The sequence below is a fragment of the Cajanus cajan genome, chromosome 11 (genome assembly GCF_000230855.2).
Source record: "Cajanus cajan strain Asha chromosome 11, NIPB_CcT2T_4, whole genome shotgun sequence".
In the NCBI taxonomy this organism is placed as follows: domain Eukaryota; kingdom Viridiplantae; phylum Streptophyta; class Magnoliopsida; order Fabales; family Fabaceae; genus Cajanus; species Cajanus cajan.
Genome location: NC_138527.1, coordinates 27,728,406 through 27,754,620, shown reverse-complemented (window position 1 = coordinate 27,754,620; position 26,215 = coordinate 27,728,406). Strand labels below are relative to the sequence as shown.

At 32.5% G+C, this 26,215-nt stretch overlaps 2 protein-coding genes across 2 annotated transcripts; one reads left to right on the top strand and one right to left on the bottom strand.

Annotated features, from left to right (window-relative positions):
* The first annotated feature begins 4,282 nt into the window (after positions 1-4,282).
* Positions 4,283-6,515, top strand: LOC109816234 (CASP-like protein 7). Its single transcript, XM_020381154.3, has 3 exons — positions 4,283-4,831; positions 4,946-5,069; positions 6,110-6,515. The coding sequence occupies exons 1-3, from the start codon at positions 4,620-4,622 to the stop codon at positions 6,323-6,325; spliced, it is 552 nt and encodes a 183-aa protein (XP_020236743.1). The 5' UTR covers positions 4,283-4,619; the 3' UTR covers positions 6,326-6,515.
* Positions 6,516-6,549: 34 nt separating this feature from the next.
* LOC145953115 (photosynthetic NDH subunit of lumenal location 2, chloroplastic-like) lies at positions 6,550-8,068 on the bottom strand. The gene is made up of 2 exons (XM_083066779.1): positions 7,370-8,068; positions 6,550-6,811 (listed from the first exon to the last, which is right to left on the bottom strand). The coding sequence occupies exons 1-2, from the start codon at positions 8,051-8,053 to the stop codon at positions 6,713-6,715; spliced, it is 783 nt and encodes a 260-aa protein (XP_082922905.1). The 5' UTR covers positions 8,054-8,068; the 3' UTR covers positions 6,550-6,712.
* Between the last annotated feature and the right edge of the window lie 18,147 nt (positions 8,069-26,215).

The window sequence follows — 26,215 nt, the reverse complement described above, 5'->3', positions numbered from 1 at the left end:
TTGTGTAATGGGGTTTATGTGTTCAAGGGAGTTGCAACATGAACCTCCTTGTCAGCAACAAAAGGTGACACAACAATCCTTTGGCTTATTAGAATGGGGCATCCTTCAACTCAAGTCTTGTAGAGTCTTTTACATTTACTTAACACTAGTTTCAATTTGAATAAATTTGATTGTTGTGATACTTGTCATCGATCCAAGCAAGGTAGACTTTATTTTACTTTAAATAACAATAAAGTTGAAGAGCCTTTTGATCTTATAAATTGTAATTTATGGGGAAGATATCATATGACCTCACGTAATGGTTCACATTAATTTCTTACTATCGTCGATGATTTCACTCGTGGGACATGGGTGTACCCAATGAAAGAAAAGACTGAAACAACTAGTCTTTTCTTGAATTTTTGTAACATGATAACAACATAATTCAATAGGAGAGATATAAGAATACAAAGTGATAATGACACAAAGTTTGTCAATCGTTCCTTCTAAAGATTTGTCCAACAAAAGGGAATTATCCACGAGACCTCCTATGTAGGGACACCCAATTAAAATGGTCGGGTGGAGAGAAAGCACAAGCACATCTTTAATATAGCAAGAGCCTTGATGTTCCAAGCTAATATTCTAATTTCCTTTTAGGGAGAATGCATACTAGTTGTTGCCTACATTATCAATAGAACGCTTACCACAACCAATAATAGGGTCACTTCCTATGAGAGGTTGTTCGGGAAGTCACCTTCTTATAATCAATTAGTGGTTTTTGGTTGTCTGTGTTATGTACGAACCACACTAAAACCATGAGATAAATTTGATTCTAGAGCTAAGCATTGCAAGTTTGTTGGTTATCCTAAAGGACAAAAGGGTTGGAAGAAGGTTTATAATTTTAAAGACACACAAATGTTATGTGTCCCATGATGTAGTTTTTTATGAACATGTTTTCCCTTTCATTGCACAAGAAAAAAAAAATCAACATATTATCCACAAGAAGCTACAATTAAATTTTAGGATACGTCCCATTACATTGATGAGCAAGACTCTTCGCCAAAAGGTGATGAGGAAGAAGTTATTAACATAGCTGAAATAGAGGATGTTCAAAATGAAGGGGATAGTAACAAGACTCCAGAAATAGTGAAACTTACACCACGAGCAAGACAACCATAAATTTATCTTAAATATTATTATTGACAGTTCATTGTTACTAACTCCACATGAAAATCATTTGCTCTATCAGCCTCTTCAGGTTTCATTTATCCCATCTCAAATTATATAACATATGATAGTTTTTCTAGCAAACATCAAGCCTTCCTTGCAACTATTGCATCCCATGAGGAGCCACGATCATAATCAAAAGCAATGAAAAAGGTAGAGTGGTGTAAGGCAATGATGCAAGAATTGAAAGCCATAGAAGAATTTCCCCTATAAACCAAAAATCAATGTTAGGATATTTGATGAAGTTGGGAATTTCCCCGATATCATGGAAATTGAAGAAGCAAACAACAATTTCTAGATCATTTGGGTTGGCTAAGTATCATGTTATGGTTCATGCCACTAGTGAAGTTATATGGTTGAGAGGCTTGTTGAAATGTCTTCAAATTAACTGCAATACTCCTACAGTTTTACATGTTGACAATCAGTCAACTTATCACCTTGTAGCAAATCCAGTTATACATATAAGGACTAAATGTATAGAAGTTGATTGTCATTTCATTCATAAGCACATACAAGGAGGGTCAATAGCAACTACTTACGTACTTACTATACAAAACAACAAGAATTTGACATTTTCACCAAATGTTTAGGCACCAAGCCATTTTAGGAATTATCGTCCAAGTTGGTTGCTCATAACCTTCACACTCCAACTTGAGGGAGAGTAATAAACAAATAAATAAGTGATAATAACATAAGTTTAATTCTACAGTTATCTTTCTCTTCGTAAGAGGATATTTCAAATGTTTATTAGCTTAATTGATAGAATAAATTATCTTTTTGTTTCTATTATTTCAGATAGTGTTTATTTTAATATCTAGTTGATAGGATCCTTTTATTATAAATAAGTGTAGTATGTGGTATTTAATATGAAACAAAAATTTAATAAAAGCTTTTATTAAAAATTAAAATAAAGTTATATGAGAGAATACGTCCATATATATTTTTCAGTGAAAACTTTCTATTTTTATTCCTCATTTAGTGTATTAAGAGTACTTGTTTGCATTTTTCCGGCACCAGGGAGTTTGATCATTTGTAATGATGAGAAATTTTGAACTAGTACAGAACAAAAATTGACAATAGTTTTTATTAAAAGTCATGGAATATAACTTGTTTCATGTTTTTTTTATGTATCACCGGATTTCCTTTGTAACGTTCTCAGATCGGATATAACTTGCATTTCCTTCCCTAGAGCTTTCTTGGTTGAATAACATTGCAAATCATCAACAACAAAAATAAATAAATAAATAAATGAAGGTAGACTCAATAACTTGTTTCATGTTTTTTTTTTATGTATCTTATGGTTCACTCAATATTGAAGGTAGACTTTTGTTACAATCGGAAGAATCCCTCCAATAGAATGTTACTCTAAGTATGCTTGCAATTGAACACTCAAGAGCATTGTTTATGGAAAATAGACTTTTTGTTAGAATTGGAAGAAAGATAATTGTCATTTTTATTTTTATTGTGAGTACAACTACAAGGTAGAACTTAATTGGACAAGCTAGAGTTAAACATATCATATGAAATTCCATAAAATAGCGTTAAGGGTGTTTATAGATCGTTTTTTTGAAAAAACCGATCCAAACCAAACCGAACCGCTTTATAAAAATGGATCGGTTAATCGATCTATTTTTTATAAAGTGGATCAGTTCGATTTTTTTAAATTATGGATCGATTTTTTTGAAATTGGATCGGTTCGGTGCAGTGCAGTTATCTACTTTTTACTCATATATGGATCGTTTTTTTAAAAAAATTGAACCGAACCGAATCGATCCACTTTGTAAAAATAAATCGGATAACTGAATCGGTTTTTTAAAGTGATTCGGTTCGGGTTTTTCTTAAAATAGAACAGATTTTTCAATACGGATTAGATCAATTATGGATCAGTTCGAATCAATTTACATTTTTTTTTCTACACCCCTAAGTAGCGTGTTACTAGGTAAAGGTTGGGAAAAAGGCTGGATACTACCAAAAATATTGTCACGAATATGGTGGACGGATGACGTGGTTGATTTTTATTTCATTCTTTAGTTTTTATTATTATTTAATTAATTAATTATCAATAAATAACAAATCAATACCGAGACTTCGTATCAATTCGATTCGTGCTGAAAATTTTGGTACCAACAAATACAGTACAATATTGCTGTACTAGTTAGATAAGCAGCCACGTTGTTTACAACAATTATTTTACAAAGACCAAATTATAAATGAAGTCTGTACTGAAACCACCAAACTTTTGCTTTCCATATTCTATGGTGTCACATATTCTTTGACGATGTGGTGGGTAACTTTGAAGATTTGTTGATTAACCTTAAAACCAATAGTGTTTTTTTCCCTTTAATTTATATCATCAACTATATGACCCAACTCCTATATAGATATGCTTGCTAATTCTTGGTTTATCAATTTTACTGAAAATACACAATTTTTTTTAAACATTTTATATCAAAATAAATAATGCTCTTTCAATCAAATTACGAAAAAATATTATTAGTGTGTTTGGATGATAAATTTGAGAAATTTAAAATTTTGATATTTGAATTATTTTGTTTTCAATTTCTATTATTCTTAAAATATTTTGTTTGAATAAATCAATTTAAATTTCTTAACTTTTAAATTCTAATTTGATTCTACATGATATAATTGATTTTAAAAATATTTTTATATGTCAATATTTTTAAATTAAATTTCATAAAAATAAATGTTAATCATTTTTTAAATATTTAATATTTTAAAAAATAATATTAAACAATATTTAATAATTTTAAAAATATTTTTGAATATCTAATAATTAAAAATATAAAGAGATAAGATAAAATATATACTATAATAAGAAAAAATATATAAAAAATTTCAAATCCTTACTTTTTTAAAGAGAATTTTAAATTCTATTATTGTAAGAAATTTTAGAGAAATACTTAGATTTCATTTTTTTTATAAATTCTCCATTCAAACAAAATATCTCACCTTAATAAATTTGAAATTTTTAAGTAAATGTGTTATTTCATTTAAATTTTCCATTCAAACACCTTATATATGCCTGAGCTATTTCATATTGCCATGTGTCACCTTGTACCGTAAACAATAATATCCAATAAAATGTCGTTGTTGCAGTCGATGAATGCTTCTATGGAGTAGGTCTCATTCTTCTTTTAATAATATATGCCCATGGTTGAACAAGTACGAGCAGGTGGATAATTTCATTAATTTATACGTGGCATGCTTTTGACAACAAAAAACAAAGCCACTCTTGGTGCTTTCCATACCTAATTCAAATTGCCATGTTGTTGGGAAAACCGAAATTTCACATGCTATTCTACGACTATATAAATGCATGTTTTAGATACCTCTAGTTAAGAAGCATCATCATCATAATAAGGCATAGTGTGAGTGAGAGAGAAAATCCTAGAATGAAGGGAGGTTCAATTGAAGTTGGTGAAGGTAGATCCCCAAGAAAAGGAGGGGCAAGAGGGTTATCTATAATGGACTTTGTTTTGAGAATTATTGCAGCTGTTGCAACACTAGGTAGTGCATTGGCCATGGGGACAACTAATGAGACTCTTCCCTTTGCCACACAATTTATAAGATTCAGGGCTGAATTTGATGACCTTCCCTCCTTTGTGTAAGTGGTGTTAAATTAATTATTCAGAAAAATGGTGATTTTCGAGTGTCTGAAATTTTTTTAGCAAAAGGGTGGCTAATGCATTGGGTGTGTGACCATGCAAATTTAATGCAGGTTTTTTGTGTTGGCCAACTCTGTTGTATGTGGCTATCTTGTGCTTTCACTTGTGTTATCTGTCTTCCACATAGTCAGGAGCACTGCTGTGAAAAGTAGGATTATCCTCATTGCTCTTGATACGGTAATAATACAAATTATCCTTGTCTATCACTAGTGATTTTTCTTGATAGAAGTAACAGTAACAAAATTTGAACATAAAATAGTGTATAGTACTTTCCAATCACTAGTAATGAGTATATAGGTTCTGACTTCTGATATGTATGCTCCAATATAAGCCAATCATTAAGTGGACTAATTTATTTTACTGATCAACTTGGTCCGACTCATTCACCTGTGGGCATATCCAAACTAGACTGATCCGTATACCACCTATATCTGTCACTAAGATAAAGTTTTGGATGCTGTGGCATATATTACAAGATTATCTTTCATATTTTCTACATTGAAGTTGATAGGAAAAAGCGTTAATATAGGATATTTAGTTTTTTTTTTCCTGCCACATGTATCCCTTAATCTACTTAGACCAAATGCATATTTTAAACCGCATTTATTAATCACATCCAACACAAACCATGTCAAATAACGTAGAAATTTGAAGGTACTTCTTTTAAATTTGCTTTTTACGTGACTTTCAGATCAGAGTTTATTTTAATGTGATGAGATATCAAAGAGACAGTAATCTCATTCGCAATATTAACAAATTTGTCATTAAAAATTGAACGCAAGTTTTCATTAAATAAATCGTCTTTACGATGTATGAGCACAATGTATAAAAATTAAACTCGGAATAAAAAAAAATGATCTTTTACTAACCAACTTCAAAATTAATTATTAGAATTTTAAATTGAAGAGTACATCACACAAAATGCGGCATCAAGTTGTGATTCCAGATAACATTGTCTGCAATTGGTCTGCAGCACGTGACTGCAACACAATCACAACAGTAATTTAAAATCAAGTGTCATTCTTTTCCATTTCTTGAGTAATTATGTTTATAAAAAGTACCATTTTAACTATATATTGATCAAGAAGATTCCAATCGCTCTAAATGCAATTCAACAAATAGCAGTTTACCATTTTACCTACAAGAAATGGTGATGTTACCCCATATTTTTGATATTGCCAAGGCTTTCTTATAAAGTTAGAGTTAATGTTGTAAAGGTAATGCTGGGTCTGGTCACAGCAGCAGCCTCTGCAGCAACATCCATAGTGTACATAGCACACAAAGGAAACGCAGGTGCCAATTGGTTTGCAATCTGCCAACAATACAACAACTTCTGTGAACGTATTTCGGGTTCCCTCATTGGCTCTTACATTGCTGTTGCTCTCTTCATCATACTAATCATCCTATCAGTCGTAGCAGTCTCTCGAAACTGATGTCATGTGTGTGCTTGTGCTCCAACTCTTTAATTATATATGTGCCATTTTCTTAATCATAGTGGGTTTGATAAAACATTGTGTTCATCAAAATTTTCCTAGTGTGTATTTCTCATTTGGTGTCAAAGTGTGTACAATTTTAAAATGTAAAATTTGTAGTTTTCTGTCTGTAATGCAATCAAATTTGTTATAGCAGTTCCTGACAAACATGTTGCACATTCTAATGAGCAATGACAGACATTTACATAATATGCTTGAACTTGGTGCTCTAATACATTCTATGTTCAATTCAGAATTAAAAAGAAGAAAGAAAAAAGTGACAGGACGTTTTATACCACAAAAATTAGAATCCCAAAGACAGTTATACCCTGCAGCTTCATCCTTGTGCTATGCTAGTATGGCCACAATTTGATCTATAGACTTCAATGTCTTCTCGTAGTACAGGTACGATTCGTACACCTTCGGGGTCCGAATATGCCGATCAAACTAAAGAAAATACAAACCAAAAACCACTTTGTAAGACAAATAATTTATTAAGCGAAAAAGTTGATCGTACTAAACAAACTAACACGTATCTCGTGTGTTTAGTAATAAGCATATAATCAGAGTCATATCCATGATCCGTCTTATTTAACTACACAAGTAAAAAGACATGCCACAAAATTATTCTTTTTTTAATAATTATATTATTATTACAAAATATTCATTGATTATGTCTAAGGTTAGTATTTACTACAAAATCTGACTCACGAGTTTTAAAGAGGTCTCTTTATTTCAAGTTTTTTTTTTTTCATATCTAAAAGACCAAAATTCTAAACTTTGTTTAGTTCAGTTATACTCAAACTAACAACTTATTGGTTATGAAGGATTGTAACTAGTTTTGAAGGTAACTTTTGTATTGTTTTTCGATCTAAATTAGAGTTTAATACTTTTACCTCAATGATTTATATTGGCCTTTAGATAAAACTTTCAATTCTGATCGAAGAACAAGACCAGAAATAAATAAGTAAGTGCATCTAAATTTGATTATAATGTGAAGTATACCTCTCCAAAGTTGGAGACCAACTCATTAGCAGTTTTGACATACTCCTTGCGTCGATTCTCAGGCAGAGTGGTGAAAGCAGTTCTCAAATCCTGGTCAAGATAGGCCTGCTTTATACGTATGTAGAACATGATGTACCTCCAAGACATGGTCTCCAACATCTCCCTAATGCTGTGAAGCCCCTCAGCAGTTTGCTTTATCCTGGCCACAGCGTCTTCAGGGGAGAGGCCTGGCTCAAAGAAATGCTCCCTGATGAAGGAGTGAGTGCCCCAGCTCTGTGCCAGTGCACTGTTCCCATGCACTCCCACCAGCACCGCTGCTGAAGTGCCCAGAAACGTTGACATCAGCTTCCTTCTGCTGCTCATGCTTACAACATTGCTTTGGTCTGCAGAGAAGGGTAAAGGGTTGGTCGTGTTGGAGGGTTTCTTGTGCTTGGTTTTGATGTGGGCATGGAGGAGTGTAGTGGCGTGTGTGAAGCTTGACATGGTTTTGGTTTGGATAATTTGGTTTAGGGGACGTAGGTAGATGTGCTTTGGGTGGTGAAGAGGGAATTTGGAGTCTTGAGTTTTCGGGCAGGGACAGTTTGCCTGACCGTGTTGCCCGAGATACGACATGTTTGGTTCCTTAACATTGTGCCATGTGGAACCGTTATCTTCTCGAGCTAGGGAAACCCCTTCCATCTGCATGTACTACTTGTATGGTTAAATTATGGTTTCGGTATTTTATTCACATTTCCAATTTTAAAATTGAAAATAATTTAAATAAAAAAATAATAAAAAAGAAAAAGGAAAGTTACATATGTGTTAAAACTTAAAACATAAATTCCCACGTTTTCATGCAAATATCATTTTTTTTCACCCCCTAAAATTGGGAATAAATGTAGAAAATATGGTTGACAAACTTTCTCCAGAATATAAATATAACCAAGAATGATTTCTCAAAACTTGTAATAAACATAAGAATGTTATATTCTCTTGTTTATATTCCTCGGAATGAATTTGTAATCCATGAATCAAGTGTATCTTAAGAACTCGAATAAGAATCTTTTATTGGGGATGACCTAAGTAATATATATGTGACAAGGACCAATAAATCTAATATTTTATGGTTATAGATTTTTGTTAAAAAATAATTAACAAATAAAACGTACTAGATGCATATCAAGAGTCCAATAACTCATGAAGTGATAAACATTAGATTCGAAAACTTTTAACAGAAGAATATGAAAATAATTAATAATAACTCTTAAATTAAAATAAATAATTTAAATTAAAAAAAATATAAATAAAATTATTATGTATTTACTATTTGTTGTCATTATCATAATTTTTTTAATCATTATTGTTAATATTTTTTATCACATTTACCTTCATTACACTTTCACTATATCACCACCACTTTTATTGTCATTACCACCATTATTATCGTTATTGTTATCGTCATCATTACTACTAGCATCGCCACTATAGTGGTAGTGGAGGAATGCAACGACTATAGTGATGTGGCAATAGTACAGTAGAGGTGGTGGTGATGATGATAATTACAACGTGAATAGGACAACAATAATATTGAGAACTATGATGGTTGTAATATGTCGTGACTTTATTTGTAATTTTTTAATTCAAATAATTTATTTTAATCTCAGTGTTATTATTAATTGTTCTTGTTTTCTCATATTAACAAGTGTTCTTACACGAATTGTTCATATATATATATACATATATATATATATATATATGTATATATAATGAAATTATTATTTCAACAAAGAAAATGAAATTGGCACAAACCAAAATAAGATTTTTAGGTCATGAAATATTTCAAGGAAAGATAACTCCAATAAAAAGAAGTAAAGAACTTGTTAATAAATTTCTAAATGAGATTAAAAAAAAAACAAAAATCAATTACAAAGATTTCTAGGAGCTTTGAATTATGTAGCTAATTTTATTCCTAAAATTAGAATTAACTATAAGCCATTGTTTAATAGAATTAGAGAAAATCCTAAACCTTGGACCCCAAAATTATCCAAAATAGTCCAAGAGGTCAAAACCTTAGCGAAGTCTATGTTTGTAACAATCTAGATACACTAGAATGAGAAGAATTCATATATTTGTACAAGTGTGAGATTATACAATTGAAGATGACTTAAAGAAATTAATTTGTATTACTTGCACCAACAAGATGCATCTACTTTTTGGTAGCTCATCACATAAGAACTCCATAGTTAAGCATGTGTTGACTTGGAGTGATTTAGGGATGAGTGACATTCTAGGAAATTTCTTAGAAAGTGTGCAAGTGAGGATAAAGCATGTTGAAAAGTCTTATTTTAGTTTGTGAGGACAATCATTAATTCTAAAGGCAGTTGAACGTCTCCGAAAGGGTTATCTACAAAGGGTTATAACTTGTGAAGGGTTCTAACTAACAAGGAATTATGTAAAATTTCACCATATGAAGTGTCATGGAATGGAGTCATTGAGATGTCAAATTTGAAGGATGTTACACTGTCTTGCATAGGAATACCTCATCCAGATGCTCCATAATTGTAGAGACTGATACTTCCAAATTAGGTTTTGGAGGAATTTTGAAACAAAAATTTAAGTACTACCCTTAGGCAAATAGTAAAATTTCTTTCCAAAGCATGGAATTAGAGCCAACTCAAATGTAGTACTATTAGAAAGGAAAATTTATCCATTAGTTTATGCATTACAAAATTTCAAAATGACTTGATAAACAAAAGACTTTTACTTCACATTGATTGCAAGTCAGCCAAAGAAGTTTTAGAGAAAGATGTTAAAAATATTATTTCAAAATAGATTTTTACTAGATGACAAAATTTGTTGTCTTGTTTTGATTTTGAAAAAAAAAATTATTAAAAAAATTATTCAATTTAAAACTTTTTAACTATAGAATTTTTGCATAGAATTGATTCTCGTAACTTCTTTGCCATCCAAGGGATTATCCTGAATGACTTTGCGTCTTCTATCTAAAAAATAATTACCGCTACTGGAAATGCCCAATAAACTACCTTTCCACATCAAAAAACAAAAAATTACCAAATTCCCTCACCACCCTTGGGTCTAACATGGGTAGGGATGACAAATAAACTCGTATCATAGGTAATACATAAAACCGTCTCGACTTTGACAGAAACTACCCAGTTTAATCGGGTATGAGTACAGATAAAACCCGATATATTAAATCGGGTACAGGTACAGATATATACTTATCCGCCTCGTCCCCATCCCTATACTGATTCTCATCCTCAGTTTAATATCCACCCCCGATTTAATTGTGTTAAAGAATTTTAATATTTAATTGTGTATGATTATTTATTATAATGTGAAACATTTATAGTTGTTTAATTACTAAGAAGTATCTTGTTTAAAATATGAAATAGACAAACAACCTAATTATAATTATAATATAATAGAAAAATAATTCAAAAATATTGTGTATTTTTTTGCAAAAATTTTTTAATATTTGACAGATACGGGTATATCCGGTACCCGATGGGGACAGGAATGGGATGAAATTTATATACCCGACAGGTACAGGCACAAAAATGGAGATGGGTTTGAACCACGGAACGGAAACGAATATCATGAAACACGTACCCGACCTGATCCGTTACTATCCCTAACCGTGGGTACAATCAACAAATTTTCTCCTTTAAATAATGATGGAGGACCATCCTTGGTACTTCATGTGAAACCCATCACATGGTTCATGGCTAGGAGAATGGAGAGATACCATGTATGGATCCATCTCCTAAGCCCAATTTGAGTAGTATAGAATTTTATTGCTTTATTCCAATTTTACCCTTGTACTTTGGGGTATTTTAGTCATAGAATTTATTTTACTTGTATTTCCAATTCTACCCTTGTATTTTGGGGTGTTTAGGACTTCGAATTTATTTTATTTTGCATTTCCCATTTTACCCTTGTATTATGGGGTGCTCTAGATGATTAGGGTTTTAATTTTGGGCTAGGGTGTTAAATTAGGGGGAGACGCATTTTTTTGGTGTTCTTAGACCTATTTTTGGTGCTAGAAAGGCTTAGGCCCAAGTGGAGGGCAAAAGTTGCATGGTCATATCATGCACCTAGATATAGCCAATCTAAACCCAAAGATTCTATCCTTGGCCACCAAGTTGCATCTAGGGTTAATTTGCATTTCATTTGGAGTGCATTTGCCTTGTGAATTTCGGCCATGCATCCTCCAAATGCAACCCTAGATGCCTCCCACTCCTATAAATACCCAATGCACCACACCTTGTAAATACTTTGGATTATATGATATTGAGTGAGCATTATTTGCCTCAACATCTCTTCCTTAGCCACTAGGTTAACTTCGGCTAACCACCTTCATTCTCCACCCTTGGAGAGTGAAACCCTAGAGTGGCCTCCACCTTCACTTGGAGTGAGCCAACCTTTGAGCACCATACACTTCCGCCACCCTACACCATCTCACGTCTATCATCCTTTGTCCACCTTAAACACTCATTTCCCTAACCTTTGGTGAGCCTAGATCATGGGCAAGGTGACTCTCGTCAACACACCATCTTCAACCATGGAAGGGAGGTCTCCATCAAGTGGTATCTAGAGCCAAGGTTTATCAACGGTAATATCTTGTCTTTCTTGTCTTCTTGATTGTCTTTTTTTCTATTCGGTCATTTCTCTCCTTCTTGTCATTTCTTGTGTGGCCGAATAGTTTTAGGCTCATACTTTGTTCCTTGTGAGCCTTCCTTGAATATTTTAGGTTTCCATTGTTAGGTGTTTTCATGCTTTTTCATTTTTAGGTTTGAGTCTCATATGAACATGCTTTTTGATTTTTGAATCTTTTAAGTTTTGTCAAGTCTTGTTTCCTATATTGTCTACAAAAATTCCATGTATGTATGCCAAACACATTGCATGAATACATGAACCAAAAATACCATGTTGCATGATATAAAGTGGGCGTGACATATAGATGCCATCTAGGAGTCATTCATGCATGCTATTTAGTCCTAGCATGTTCCTTGTATTTTTTTGAGTTTCCATGTGTAAAATGCTTCCTTGCACATGCATTTAAATTGCTGCCCACTTTTTCCTTGCATTTCCACTTGTTATGGTCTATATTTGATGATTGATAACCCTAAAAGAATCTAAGAGGTGTGCTGGAAATTTAATACAAAATAACTTGTCCTAAATAGTATAAAACCAATTCCACTAAAAAGATTCCCTAAAACCCTCTAAGAACACGCCACTTGTCTCATTTCTCTTTCTCCTAAATTTGACCTAATTTCACCACCCACAAGTGCAAAACCTAAGCAACAAATGGGCTGAACATTAAAGAAAAGAAATTGGACCCAAGGAATATAAAAAAAAAATTGACGTGAAAAGAAAAGGAAGAAAAGAAAGAACAAAAAAAAATTTTTGACCAAAAAGGACTTGTTGCTAGACTTGTGGACTTGGACCTTTACCTATGCATTTGGGAGTTGGACTTAAGACCTTATTGAACCTATTTTGAGACCTTAAGAGTGGCTGGACCGAATCATATAAAAGACTTAAGCAAGTGGACTAAACACTAATCCATTCTAGTGCCATTCTAAGAATACTCTTTTGTGTGCTTCTTTTCTAATTGAGTCTTAATTTTAGTTTGTCTTTTCTTTGACCTCTTTTGTTTTGTCTCAATCAATTCTCTCTGAGTTTAGCCTTTCCTAATTGTGCATTTTCAATTTTTATTTCTTGGACTCTTGCTCTTTGGGTTAGTTTCATTTTGAATGTAGGTGAAGAACCTATCTAGCAAATTAGCAAACTTTTGGTGGATTTGAGTGGAGGAGTGAACCGAATCCAAACCTAGCCTTTGGAGGGATTTCCACTACATAAAAGGAGTGTTCAAACACTTGGAGAGGAGTAACAAAGTTTGCTCATTGTGAAGGAACCTAATTGGAGGAGTTGAAGACCTAAATTTTTGTCTTTACATTTTTTTTTACTTGATTTCTTTTGGGCCACTTGTATTTGGGCCTTATTTCTTTATCTTGGTTTGTAATTGGCCATTTCTAAACCTCTTCACTTTGGTTTTAGTTCGTGTAGTTGAAGGTAATTTGAAAACCTTCACCTAGGACTTCGACTAGTATATGCTTTAAGTGCTTTCCTTTTGCATGTTTTAAAGCTTTTGGTAGTATAATTGTTTAGGATTTTATCTTTGTCTCCAATTCTATTTAGAAGGCTTGCTTTTGCCTACTAGGGGGAACGTGCACACACACACTTTATTGTTGTGCCAAATTGTTTTGTGAGAAAAGTGGAAAAAGGCTTAGTGATTATTACTTGATAAGGCTTGGTTATTAAGTGATTCCTAGTAGTCCACCTCCCTTTGATAGTTCACTTTGTACACTTAGGCCTTTTCCTACCTATCTTGCATCTTGAAAACCTTTTTGTGAAAACCTTTTATCACTCACTCTTTGTGAAAACTTTTTTTCAAACCTTTTTGAAAACAACTTTGTGAAAACCTTTTTGGATCAAAGATGAGTGATCATTCTAGTGTCCATGGTCATAACTCATATAGTACTAGGTCTAGTGTTAGGGATGAACTTAGGCAACTAAAAGAGTACCTAAGAAAAAAATAAGAGGAAAATATAAAAAGAGAGAAAGAGTTGAGAAGAAAAGAAAGAGAAAATAAAAAAAAATAATGAAGAGATAAAAAGGTTGTTTGCTAGGCTAGTTGTGGGAGGGGAGGCTAGTGGTTCAAGACCAAGAGTCACTTCTCCTAAATCCTCAAGAGGAAAGGGGCATATGATACATTCAAGTGTTCATGAGGAGGAAGGGCATCATACCCAACCTCCAAGTGATATCTTCTATAGTAGACATCACAATGATGATTACTATCAAAGACCCCCAAGGCAACATAGACATAGGGAGTCTTCCAATAGGGAACCCAACATCACTCTTCCCCCATTTCATGGCAAAGATAATGTTAAAAACTATTTAGATTGGGAAATGAAAGTGGAACAACTTTTCTCTTGCCATGGAGTGAGTGAAGAAAGAAAGGTTTCTTTGGCAACCCTTAGCTTCCAAGGGCATGCCATGTATTGGTGGACCTCCTTAGAAAAAGAAAGGAGAATAAATCATGAGTCCCCAATCCAATATTGGAATGAGCTCCGTAGTGCCTTAAGAAGGAGGCATATTCCTCTATACTATGACCGAGAGCTTATGGATAAGCTTCAAAGATTAAAACAAAGGTCCTCTAGTGTGGAAGAATATAGGCAATCTATGGAGTTGCTCATGATGAGGGCTGTGATTAGGGAGGAAGAGAGGACCACAATCTCTAGATTTCAAAGTGGTCTTAATCTTGAGATAAGAGACAAAGTTGAACTTTTACCTTATAGGGATTTGAATGAACTAGTTCAACTTTGTTCAAGAGTGGAGCATCAACTTACAAGAAAACCTTTTCGAAAAGACTCCACTCCCTCTTATTCCAAGAGTTTTAAGAAGGAGGGCCACTCTTCCCTACCTTATCCCAAAGAAGAAAAAGAAGAAGAAAAAGAAAAAAAAGAAAAAAAATCATCTTTTAAAGCACCTTCCAAAGAGTCTAAGTCAAGTGAAATCAAGTGTTTCAAGTGTCTTGGAAGAGGACATATTGCTTCCCAATGTCCTACAAGTAAAACTATGGTTTTAAAAGCCCAAGACCACTATAGTAGCCTTGATGAAGCTACTTCTTCCTCTAGTAGTGAAGAAGAAGCCATAGATTCCGAGGAAGAAATTTTACCTTGTGAAGGAGATTTACTATTGGTTAGAAGGCTTCTTAACAATCAACCTAGTGGCATTGACCAATCTCAAAGAGAGAACTTGTTTCAAACAAAATGCAAGGTTTTAGAAAATACTTGTTCTCTTATTGTAAATAGTGGGTGTACTTCAAATTGTTGTAGCACTAGATTGGTTGATAAGTTAGCTTTGACTACAAAACCTCATCCTAAACCTTATAAAATGCAATGGATCAATGAGGAGAGAGGTATTGTAGTTAACCAACAAGCAAGCATACCAATCTCCATTGGCAATTATAAAGAAGAAGTTTTGTGTGACATAGTGCCATTGGAGGTTAGTCATGTATTACTTGGGAGGCCATGGCAATTTGACAAGCAAACAATTCATGATGGCCTCACCAATAAAATAAGTTTTCAACACTTGGGAAAGAAATTTGTGTGGTGTCCTCTATCGCCTTCTCAAGTGAATGAGGACCAACTCAAATTAAAAGCTAAGAAAGATGAGGAGGAGAAAAGCAAAAACAAAAACAAAAAGAAAAGAAAAGAAAAAAATAATTTTTCCTTTGAAGAAAAAGGGCTAGGTTCACAAGAACCTTAACCCTTGTGCCACCCTCATTCTTTTGGTGCCAAAGAAAGATGGCAATAGAGGATGTGCACCAATTTAGAAAGCCATCAATAAAATCTAGGCACCCAATCCCTAAAATAGACGATTTGATGAATGAATTACATGGGGTCACCACAACTTTTGAAAATTTTCTTATATGGTTATGCCTTTTGGCTTCCTCAATGACCCTAACACTTTCATTCAACAAATTGTGTACTTAAGGATTGCATCGCTAAGTTTTAGTATTTTACTTCCCTAATTGTGGTTTCACATCTTTTTGAAGGATCAATGAAGTGGAAGAGCTTAAAGATTTGAAGTCAAATCCTTCTCAAGAAGGAGGGGATGATGGAGGACCATCCTTGGTACTTCATGTGAAACCCATCACATGGTTCATGGCTAGGAGAATGGAGTGATACCATGTATGGATCCATCTCCTAGGCCCAATTTGAGTAGTATAGAATTTTGTTGCTTTATTCCAATTTTACCCTTGTACTTTGGGGTATTTTAGTCATAGAATTTATTTTACTTGTATTTCCAATTTTACCCTTGTATTTTGGGGTGTTTAGGACTTAGAATTTATTTTCTTTTATATTTCTCATTTTACCCTTGTATTATGGGGTGCTCTAGATGATTAGGGTTTTAATTTTGGGCTAGGGTGTTAAATTAGGGGGAGATGCATTTTTTTGGTGTTCTTGGACCTATTTTTGGTGTTAGAAAGGCTTAAGCCCAAGTGGAGGGCAAAGGTTGCATGATCTTATCATGCACCTAGATATAGTCAATCTAAACCCAAAGATTCTATCCTTGGCTACCAAGTTGCATCTAGGGCTAATTTGCATTTCATTTGGAGTGCATTTGCCTTGTGAATTTTGGCCATGCATCCTCCAAATGCAATCCTAGATACCTCTCACTCCTATAAATACCCAATGCACCACACCTTGTAAATCCTTTGGATTATATGATATTGAGTGAGCATTATTTGCCTCAACATCTCTTCCTTAGTTACTAGGTTAACTTCGGCTAACCACCTTCATTCTCCACCCTTGGAAAGTGAAACCCTAGAGTGGCCTCCACCTTCACTTGGAGTGAGCCAACCTTTGAGCACCATACACTTCCGCCACCCTACACCATCTCACGCCTATCATCCTTTGTCCACCTTAAACACTCTTTTCCCTAACCTTTGGTGAGCCTAGATCATGGGCAAGGTGACTCTCTTCAACACACCATCTTCAACCATGGAAGGGAGGTCTCCATCAAATAACCCACAATTACCCACCAAGCAAACAGTCCTCGATGAATCACACGTTGAATACGTGCTCAAAGACCAATGTCATAAACCCATTTCTATGGAAAAAGAATTAAAAATTAAAGGGCATTGATCCTTATCAAACTATTTAAAAGCTTTCTCCTAAAGGATGGGGATGCATTCCATTGAATCATTACTCGAAGAAGAATAAAAAAAATCAATTTATTTTTATTGATACTTAATTTTCCAAAATAATCCCTAAGTAAATACAAAAAATCCTACAAAAATTTGTTATTCCAAACTATAAAATGCCAAGGTTCTAACATGGCCTGATTGGTACCAAAATCCCCTTACCAAATGAAATTTTCTAGACCCTTAGGCACAATTATTTCAATCATCAAGAAGCGTGGTTTAAAATCCTTTTTGAATCCAATCCATTTCATTCTTGGATATCAGTTTTAAAAATGAATTACCCTTTGAAATTCCTACCTAATTTCAAGATTGGTTCCATTTTGTTGGGTCAGTTAAAACCATTTTGCCTCCGAAAGTTGTTAAAATTTATGAATTATTCAAAGCTGGTAAACCTTGAATCTCATTTAAAATTAATTATTTCCTGTTCAAAAATGGGTGTAAGTTGGCTTATACAGCATGTATATGAGTTCCAACTAGGGATGACAAATAAATTCATGCCCGTAGGTAATACTTGAACTCATCCCGACTTTGATGGAGAATATCCGATTTGACCGGGTACGGGTACAGGTATGGATAAAACCCGATATATTAAAATGGGTACGGATACGAATATATACTTAGCCACCCCGTACCTGCCCCCGTTCCCATCTCCGGTTTAATATCGACCCCCGATTTAATAATTGTGTTAAAGAATTTTAATATTTTATTATGTGTGATTATTTATTATAATGTGAAATATTTATAGTTGTTTAATTATTAAGAAGTCTTTTGATTAAAATATGAGATAGAGAAACAACCTAATTATAGTTGTAATATAATAGAAAAATAATTTAAAAATACTGTATATTTTTTAAACAAAAAATAATAATTTTTGACAGATACGAGTATAGGTACGGGTATACCCGATACTCGATAGAGACGGGGATGGGAACGAAAATAATATACCTAATGAGTACAAGTACCATTACAAGAAAACGGTGAATAAGCGGCGAAAAATAAGCGTCGGCTAATAGCTGACGCAAATAGTGTCAGAAAAGCCGACGCTATTTTAAAATGTAGCGTCGGCTTTTCCGACGCTAAACTTAAAATAAATTTAAATTAAATATTTTAAGTTAAGTGTCGGAAAAACCGATGCTATTATTTAAATATAGCGTTGGCTTTTCCGACACTTAACTTAAAATATTTAATTTAAATTTATTTTAAGTTTAGCGTCGAAAAAGTCGACGCTATTCTTTAAATATAGCGTCGGCTTTTCCGACACTAATTTAATTTAAATTTAAATTAAGTTAGTGTCGGAAAAGCCGCTATATTTAAATAATATACGTGATTCGAAAGAGATAAAAATAATTTTTTCAATGTTATATACGCATAATGTGTTCTAGTACACTTGGTTATCAAGTTCACTTAAGACCTCAAGGTTCACGGGTCGAGTCCCATGAATGTTAAAAATACGAACGAATAAATGATAAACGAGAAAAAGAAGATAAAGAAAAAATAAATAAATTTTGTGTCAACATAGTGTCGGCTTAACCGACAATAAAAAATTAAAATAAATAAATAAAATTGTGTCTACTTATTTAGCGTCGGCCAAAAATCAACGAATAACCGACAATATTACGTCAGTTTTTATGATTTAGAGTCGGCTTTTGGCCACTCTAAATTAAAACATTCTTGTAGTATACGGAGATAGGTTTGAATTGCAGACGAGACAAGAACGTGTATCATGAAACCGTATCCAACCCGTCCCGTTACCATCCCTAATTCTAAGGCACTTCGCAATACCTTACTCTAAGGTTTTGTGCCTTAAGGTCATGGTCAACTAGCGGAAGAAATTCCAAATAGAATATATTGAAGAAAAATTCAAGAATTGGAGAAATAGAATTGTTAAAGTGCCCTCAACTCCTTTGAAGAAAGATCTAGCCCCTTTAACATAAGAAGAACTAAATCTCCAAGAAAGTTCAAAGAAGGAATTAAAAGTAAAACTTTTAGCAGCATTAATTATCATCTTTAGATTCGGATGAAGAGAGAGAAAATATTGAAGAAACCAACACTAATAGCACAAGTCCATATTTGAAAAATGAGGACGATTGCTTTGGAATACAATCCATTCTAGACTTAGACAATTAGCAATTACTCCCAAGAATTTTTAGACAACTAACAATTAGCCCTAAGAATTTTCAGAATTTGTCCTTTATTATAAGAAGGACAAATACTCAATTCATAATAGAATTATTAATCTTTTGCATTATCTGAAATAAAAATAAATAAATAAAAAGGAATAAGAAAAATTAGAAAAGAATCAAAAGTGAGAACAATCAAAAGAAAAGAATTGATTTTCAGTCTTTAATGACTATTTGTCAGCATAAAAATCAAAGAGTTCAATAGTAAAGATTCGTCATTAAGTCAATTAAAATTGTCAGTGGGCAAGACAAAATTAATGACTTATTTGTCATAAAAAAAGAAAGACAAGTCCCCACTGTAATAAAAAAAAAAAAATCTTATCAAAAACTTGTTGGACAACTAATACTAGAGACAAAACTTTAACATTTGAAGAAAGTGTTAATCATTTGTCAGTGTAAAGTTTTTTTATATTAACAACTAATAATATTTTTTAATTATATCATGTCACTATTAAAAGTAAATGTGTTTATAATAACATGATACAATTAAAAGATATAATTAGTTCTCGAAATCTTATCGCCAAATAGTACAGTTCTACTCAATTTTTCTTTTATGAATCCTGCAGTTGAATTCAGTGACCTTTGTATCTATAAATACTCCCTCATTTGTAAGGAGAGACATCGATCACCTTATCTTGATCTAAGCCTGTATCTATCTCATTCTCCAAAATCCACTTGTTTCTCTTGAATTACTTGTAATTCTCACCCAATATTTTGTACGTAGTTAATTAACTCTTTCTTCAACTATTATATTGTAGTTTTAAGGTTTTGATCATTTTTGTTAGTGTTCTTGATATCATTTAATTTTATATATATATATATATATATATATATATATATATATATATATATATATATGAACTATTTATTTTTAATATAATTACAATAAAGCTTGGAAAATGATACGTAATACTAAATGTAACGTATGTAATTAAAGTTAATTCTATTGATAATGTGAAATAGCATGTACCTATTATAATTTATACTTATAGACATCGTAACGTAAATAAAATTTTAAACAAACTCTTTTTTTTTAATCTAATACTTACTTTACAGTATTTATTTTATTACAGAATGTCATTAACATTGGGATGTCTTTCCTCCCAAAGAGTCCACCTAAATCAGAGTATTTTAGTAAATCGAATTGCATTATCATTTTCATAATAAAATAGGCATTGTTAAAATAATTAAGATTAATTGAGTTTTTATCTTTTAAATATTGCAATTTTGTGAATTTAAGCTAAGATTTTAATTAAGTAATTTTAATTTTTAAAATATTTCAGTTGTGTGATTTTGATCTCTAAATTTTAATTAAACAATTTTAGTTCTTTAGTATCGCAATTATACAATTTTATTTTTTTTAAAATTTAATAATTTTAAAATTATAATATATATATATATAAATTAAACCAATCCATTATTAATTGGATTGATTTTGTTTGAATTTGATAATAAAAAAAATATATATAAATTCAACTCAACTTATACTAAATTTAAAGAAACTCGCAGTACAAAAAAATGTGTGATTTGTGGCGGTTACTTTGATATTTTCTGGCGGTTAAAAACCGCCACAAATTGCATTTCCGGCGTCGTTAACAACCGCCGGATCTACGGTCGCCAAAAACCGTTTGTGGCGGATATTTTGTAAACGCTGGTTTTGTGCGCCAGAAAATTCAATCTCTTTCTGGCGGTTTAAAACCGCCACAAAATGCATTTTGGTTTGACATATTTGACATTTTTTGGCGGTCCAAAACCGCCACAAAATTGCAGCTCTGTTTGACTTATTCATCATTTTCTGGCGGTTTTAAACCGCCACAATATTCATTTTAATTGTACCCAATTCAAGATTTCTGACGATTTTTAAACCTCCACAAAATTATTATTATTTTTGGTTTTAAATGCCATTTTACAAAAGACTAATAGTTAATTCATAGAGGTGAGTATAATGATAGACTTCTTTGGAATCAGCAGCTTCCATATTTTTGTATTATGGAATCAGCAGCTTCCATAATATTATTATTGTTAAGTTAGGGAAATATATATAATATAATATAAGCCAAGTAATTAAATATATATATATATATGTGTGTGTGTGTGTGTGTGTGATTTAGATTTAGGTAATATTTTTGTATTTTGTGTTAAAGACAGGAACCCCTATATATTTCAGAGGTGAAACGAGACCAAATCATTAAGATGCTGATAACTATCATAATGGATGTATTTTACTACAATAACAACCCAGAATTGTAGCTGCAACAAAAAAAACTGAAATAAACAAGGCAACTATCCTCACCGAGACCATCCAAATGCTAAAGGACTTAACCGCCGAAGTTAATAAGCTTAAAACAGAGCATAAAGCACTTTCTGAAGAATCACGTGAAGTAAGGTTCCTAGAGTTTGTTTGAATACAGGATAGAAATGTTTATAAGAGTTTCTTTATTTAAAAGAGTTCTTTATTTTCAATAAAAAAACTCAAAAGTTTTTTTTCTAAGTTTGTATCCAAATAGATTTTTGTTTGCCTAAATTTTGATCATGAGATGAGATTACATAGCCAGACTGCTGCTCATTTCTTCGTCAATTTTGTAATTTGCAGCTAATGCAAGAAAAGAATGAACTTAGAGAAGAGAAGACATCTATAAAATCTGATATAGAGAATCTTAATGCCCAGTACCAGCAGAGGGTGAGAATCATGTTCCCATGATACTTTTACAGATGGAAGTGAATATTTTTTCAAGCAAGGCTTGTACAAAAAATATTGATACTTTTTTCCATTGACTTAATGGTAGATTATTAGATTTACTACCTATGTATAGATTCATTTAACATATTTGTTTGAGAGGAGTTCAAAATTCAAATAATCATAATCGGTAGTAGATGTCAATTTGCCTAAACAAGGATTCTCAAGGTGCCATCTAGACTTGAGGAGAACAAAAAAAACTTACAGTCAAGACCTTCACATTGTACTTGGTAATATTTCCTTCTTTGGTTAGCTACCTGTAAAAAAGAACACGAGTCTCAAATCACAAAAAAGATTTATATAGGGTGGTAGTGACTAAACAGATTAACGTAAGAATAAAAAACCATATTATTGCTGTAGAATATATGCTTTCTGATCAATCGTTCCATTAAAAGAAAATTTTATATAACTTGTTTGCTGCAACAATTTAGACGGTGAAGTAATGAGACTGTAATGAACACCATATCTGTGATGGGGTGAGAAATATTTCAATGAATGGATACTCATATTTCTGCCTATTATCTCTTTGAAAAAGGTAATTAAGGAACATGTAATTAGCACTTATCACATTGACTTTCAAGGTCAAAAGTTGAGTTCTCAAAGGCAAAGCCTGGTGAATAGAGAGTCCCTCTACAGAGAGGGCAAGTTGAATTGGACAGCAACCATGTGTCTATGCATTCAATGTGAAAAGCATGGTTACACATGGGAAGCAACCTCAGCTTGTCTTGCTCCAAAAACTCACAGAGGCAAACAGCATAATCAAAAGGCTCCTTCAAGCCTATTTATAACATGTGTCTAATTGTGTTGCTCCAAATCTAATACCAACAGTGACCATGTGAAAAGGAAGTCACTTCCAAAACCCAAGGTTTTTGGTTCCCCTACAACTGCAGACTATAGTACATACCATTGGCCTCACCTGACCAAAAAAGGCAAATCTGAGGCAAAATTGTCATTTTCTGCTAAAATATGTCATTATTTGCAATCAGAGTTAAAGGAACTTGTGCAATTCATCCAAGGAAGTTTGATCAATGCTCTCTCCACTCTTGATGGGCGAAGTCTCCCTGGAGAGATAACATAGGAAGTGAAATAAGCAAGTTATAAGTTCAACTTTTGAAAAGGAAGTTTAATGTAACATTTAATAATATTTTTTTTAATAAAGGAAGATGAATAAAACAGAAAAATGAAGTACATCCAAAACAGTACATCTATAACATCAACCAAAACAAAAAGAAAATTAGAGGACTCCATCATCAAACAAAGAGACTAAGAAACACTGCAGATATGCATTGAGTTGAGAATTAGGTAAGAAGCTATACATCTATGCATTGAGTTGAGAATTAGGTAAGAAGCTATACATCTATACTTATTATGCAAACTTGAGTTTCAACACAAGTTAGAGGGGACTCATGCACCAACCAAACACCCACAAGCAGAGTAAAAATCCACCAAAACATTAGCAACAAATACATTTGATTCCACCAAACCCACCTTCAAAACACACCCTTGAATCCTCTGATTATCATTATCACAGCTAAATACTTGTGCTGTTTGTGATCTACTGATTTTTTTATAACTATTTTAAGGCTTGTCTAATAATTATATAATGCTTGTTTTTACTTGTTCAGTTGCTGTATCTATCCTTATACTTCTTTAATTGTCTTCATATCCTTATTTTACCCTAGTGCATCTATTTTATTGAAACAGAGCAAATCAAAAGTAGAGAAGAATCAAGCAATGGAACATATCAGCACTTTCCAGTTGAGGTTCTTCCTCTTTTAAAATAATCAGATTTAATAATCAACAAATTAATGATCATGAAAAACATCATGAACAAGCCAATTTCTATTCAGAACATCAAAAACAAACAACACTCGTAATTTCAAAAGGCACATAACATTGTAATTTCAAATCAAAACGTTAAAAAATAAATAAAGAACATTCGTATTCCCTTACCTCAAATTTGTAATCTCTGAAAAAATTTGTTCCACCTAAAACCTTTGAATGTTGACAACATTGGACTGAGCTTTCATAGTTTCAATGTCATGATTTAACCGTTGCTTCTAGTCATAAAGTAAAGCCTCGTCCTGTACAAGTTTGGAAGCAAAATAGATATTTGATAGGTAAATAGCAAGTTAGCAACATTATAAATTGCAAAATCAAATGAGTATAACATGATACACTGATACCTGAGGCAACTGTACAGTCACTTTGTTTGGAAAAAGGCGATTAAGTTGCTTCATGACTGTGGGTTTCTTTGCTCCTATCATGCAGTCTACTCAAGTTATCCTAAACAAAGGGTGTTAAGTATATTTCTTTATGAATAGAAACAACTTCTGGACAAGTATATAATAGAACTGGGGCAAACCTTAAACATTTCATTAATTGCAACTTTGCCAAGGTCATCCACTCCAGAGCCATCTACTCGTAATAAATGATTTGCTGCAGTATAAATCACAAATGAATTATACGTGCCAAAATTATATAGTGCAGTGTACTAATATGCAACTAAAGAAACAGAAGTACAATCAAATACATTGAATTACCAGAACAAAAGAACCCACGATCATCTTCGCAAAGGCCACCAAGATCATTGCCATCTGGAATTGATATATCAAACCTAACCCCAATTTTTGAAGCCCTATTATCTTCAAAAGCCGGGAGAACTTTGCCCCAAGAGCCATAGCTTGGTCCCCTGCTTAATATAAAAGAGGGAAAAAAATCCATTTGCCAGACCAATAAATTAAACTAATGGACTAGAAATAGAAAGAAGAGAGGAAAATAACTAGTGAGAGAATAAAATATCCACCCAAAAAAGTAATTAAAAATGTGAAAAAGAAAAAAAACAAATAAGTAAGCAAATAAGAAGAGTAAGAAGAAATTGAAAAGATGAAAGGAGGGCGAGATCTAACGATGCAGAAAAGGAGACATAATAAGACATACCATTCTCCTTGGCCTTGGATTCGTGCAAACAAAGATGAGAAGACACACCTGCCACACAAAATGATTTCCTTATAAAGTTCACTCAATATGCGTATACAACTCACACTCCCTTACCTCAAATTCGTAATCTCTGAAAAATTTGTTCCACCTAAAACCTTTGAACAAAAAAATCATAATGAAATATTATACATAGCAAAAATAGGGAATCAAAATAGATATGAATCGAAAACTCACCTTAAATGGAAGCAATCCATCGAAAAACAACGCAGAGAAGAGAAAATTTAAAGAAGGTCTTGCGAAATCACTAACCCTAACTTGGACAGTTTGCGAAATGGTTTTATTGCAAATTAGCTCCCGTTATGTTGAGCGTTTGACGGAAGCAGAAGAAGTTTGGGCGTGAAGCGAAGCCGAGCATGTGTTTTTTTTTCTTTTTTGATTTTAAGTTCTTCTAACTCTTTATTTTTATTCTTTTAATTCTTTTAATAACAATAAAAATATAATTTAATTAAGTTGTCCACGTGAATATTATGGCAGTTTTGTGGCGGTTAGAATACCGCTAGAATTATAACATTTTTTGGCGGTTTATTAAAACCGCCAGAAAAAAAATGCCATTAATTAACTAATTTTTTGTAGTGTCGACATAAATTAAGATGTTAAAACTTTACTTTCTCACTTATCAAAAACTCTCTAAACATGATATATAATATAATTTTGTTAGAAATAAAATACACTAAGAATCTTTTTTCATAGTCTTTTAACAAATATAAAAATAAATATTTTTACCGTCTTATTTTCAGAAATAGAAGATGACATGAAACAAATGTCACTCAAAGTATTTTTTGAATTTGATAAGGAAATATGTATAAAATATCCACTGACATCGACACATTGGGATTTATTGTCCAAAATGTAGGACACACACAAACTTTACAAATTTTATATGATAATTCTTAGAAGATGAATCATATCTTTTAAAAGTTAAAACAATTATTTTTATGAAAATAAGTCTCACAACTAATATAAAAAATATTATAAATCTTGCAATACTTATAAATAAGTTGACTTTTTAAATTTATTTATAATATGAGTGTGTTAGATAAATATTTAGTTACAAGTGTCAACTTACTTTTTTGACTCGTGTCTAAGTTGTGTTAAAAAGGATGCTAAAATCGTCTTAGGAAGATGTCTGAACAAAAATAATAATTATGATACAA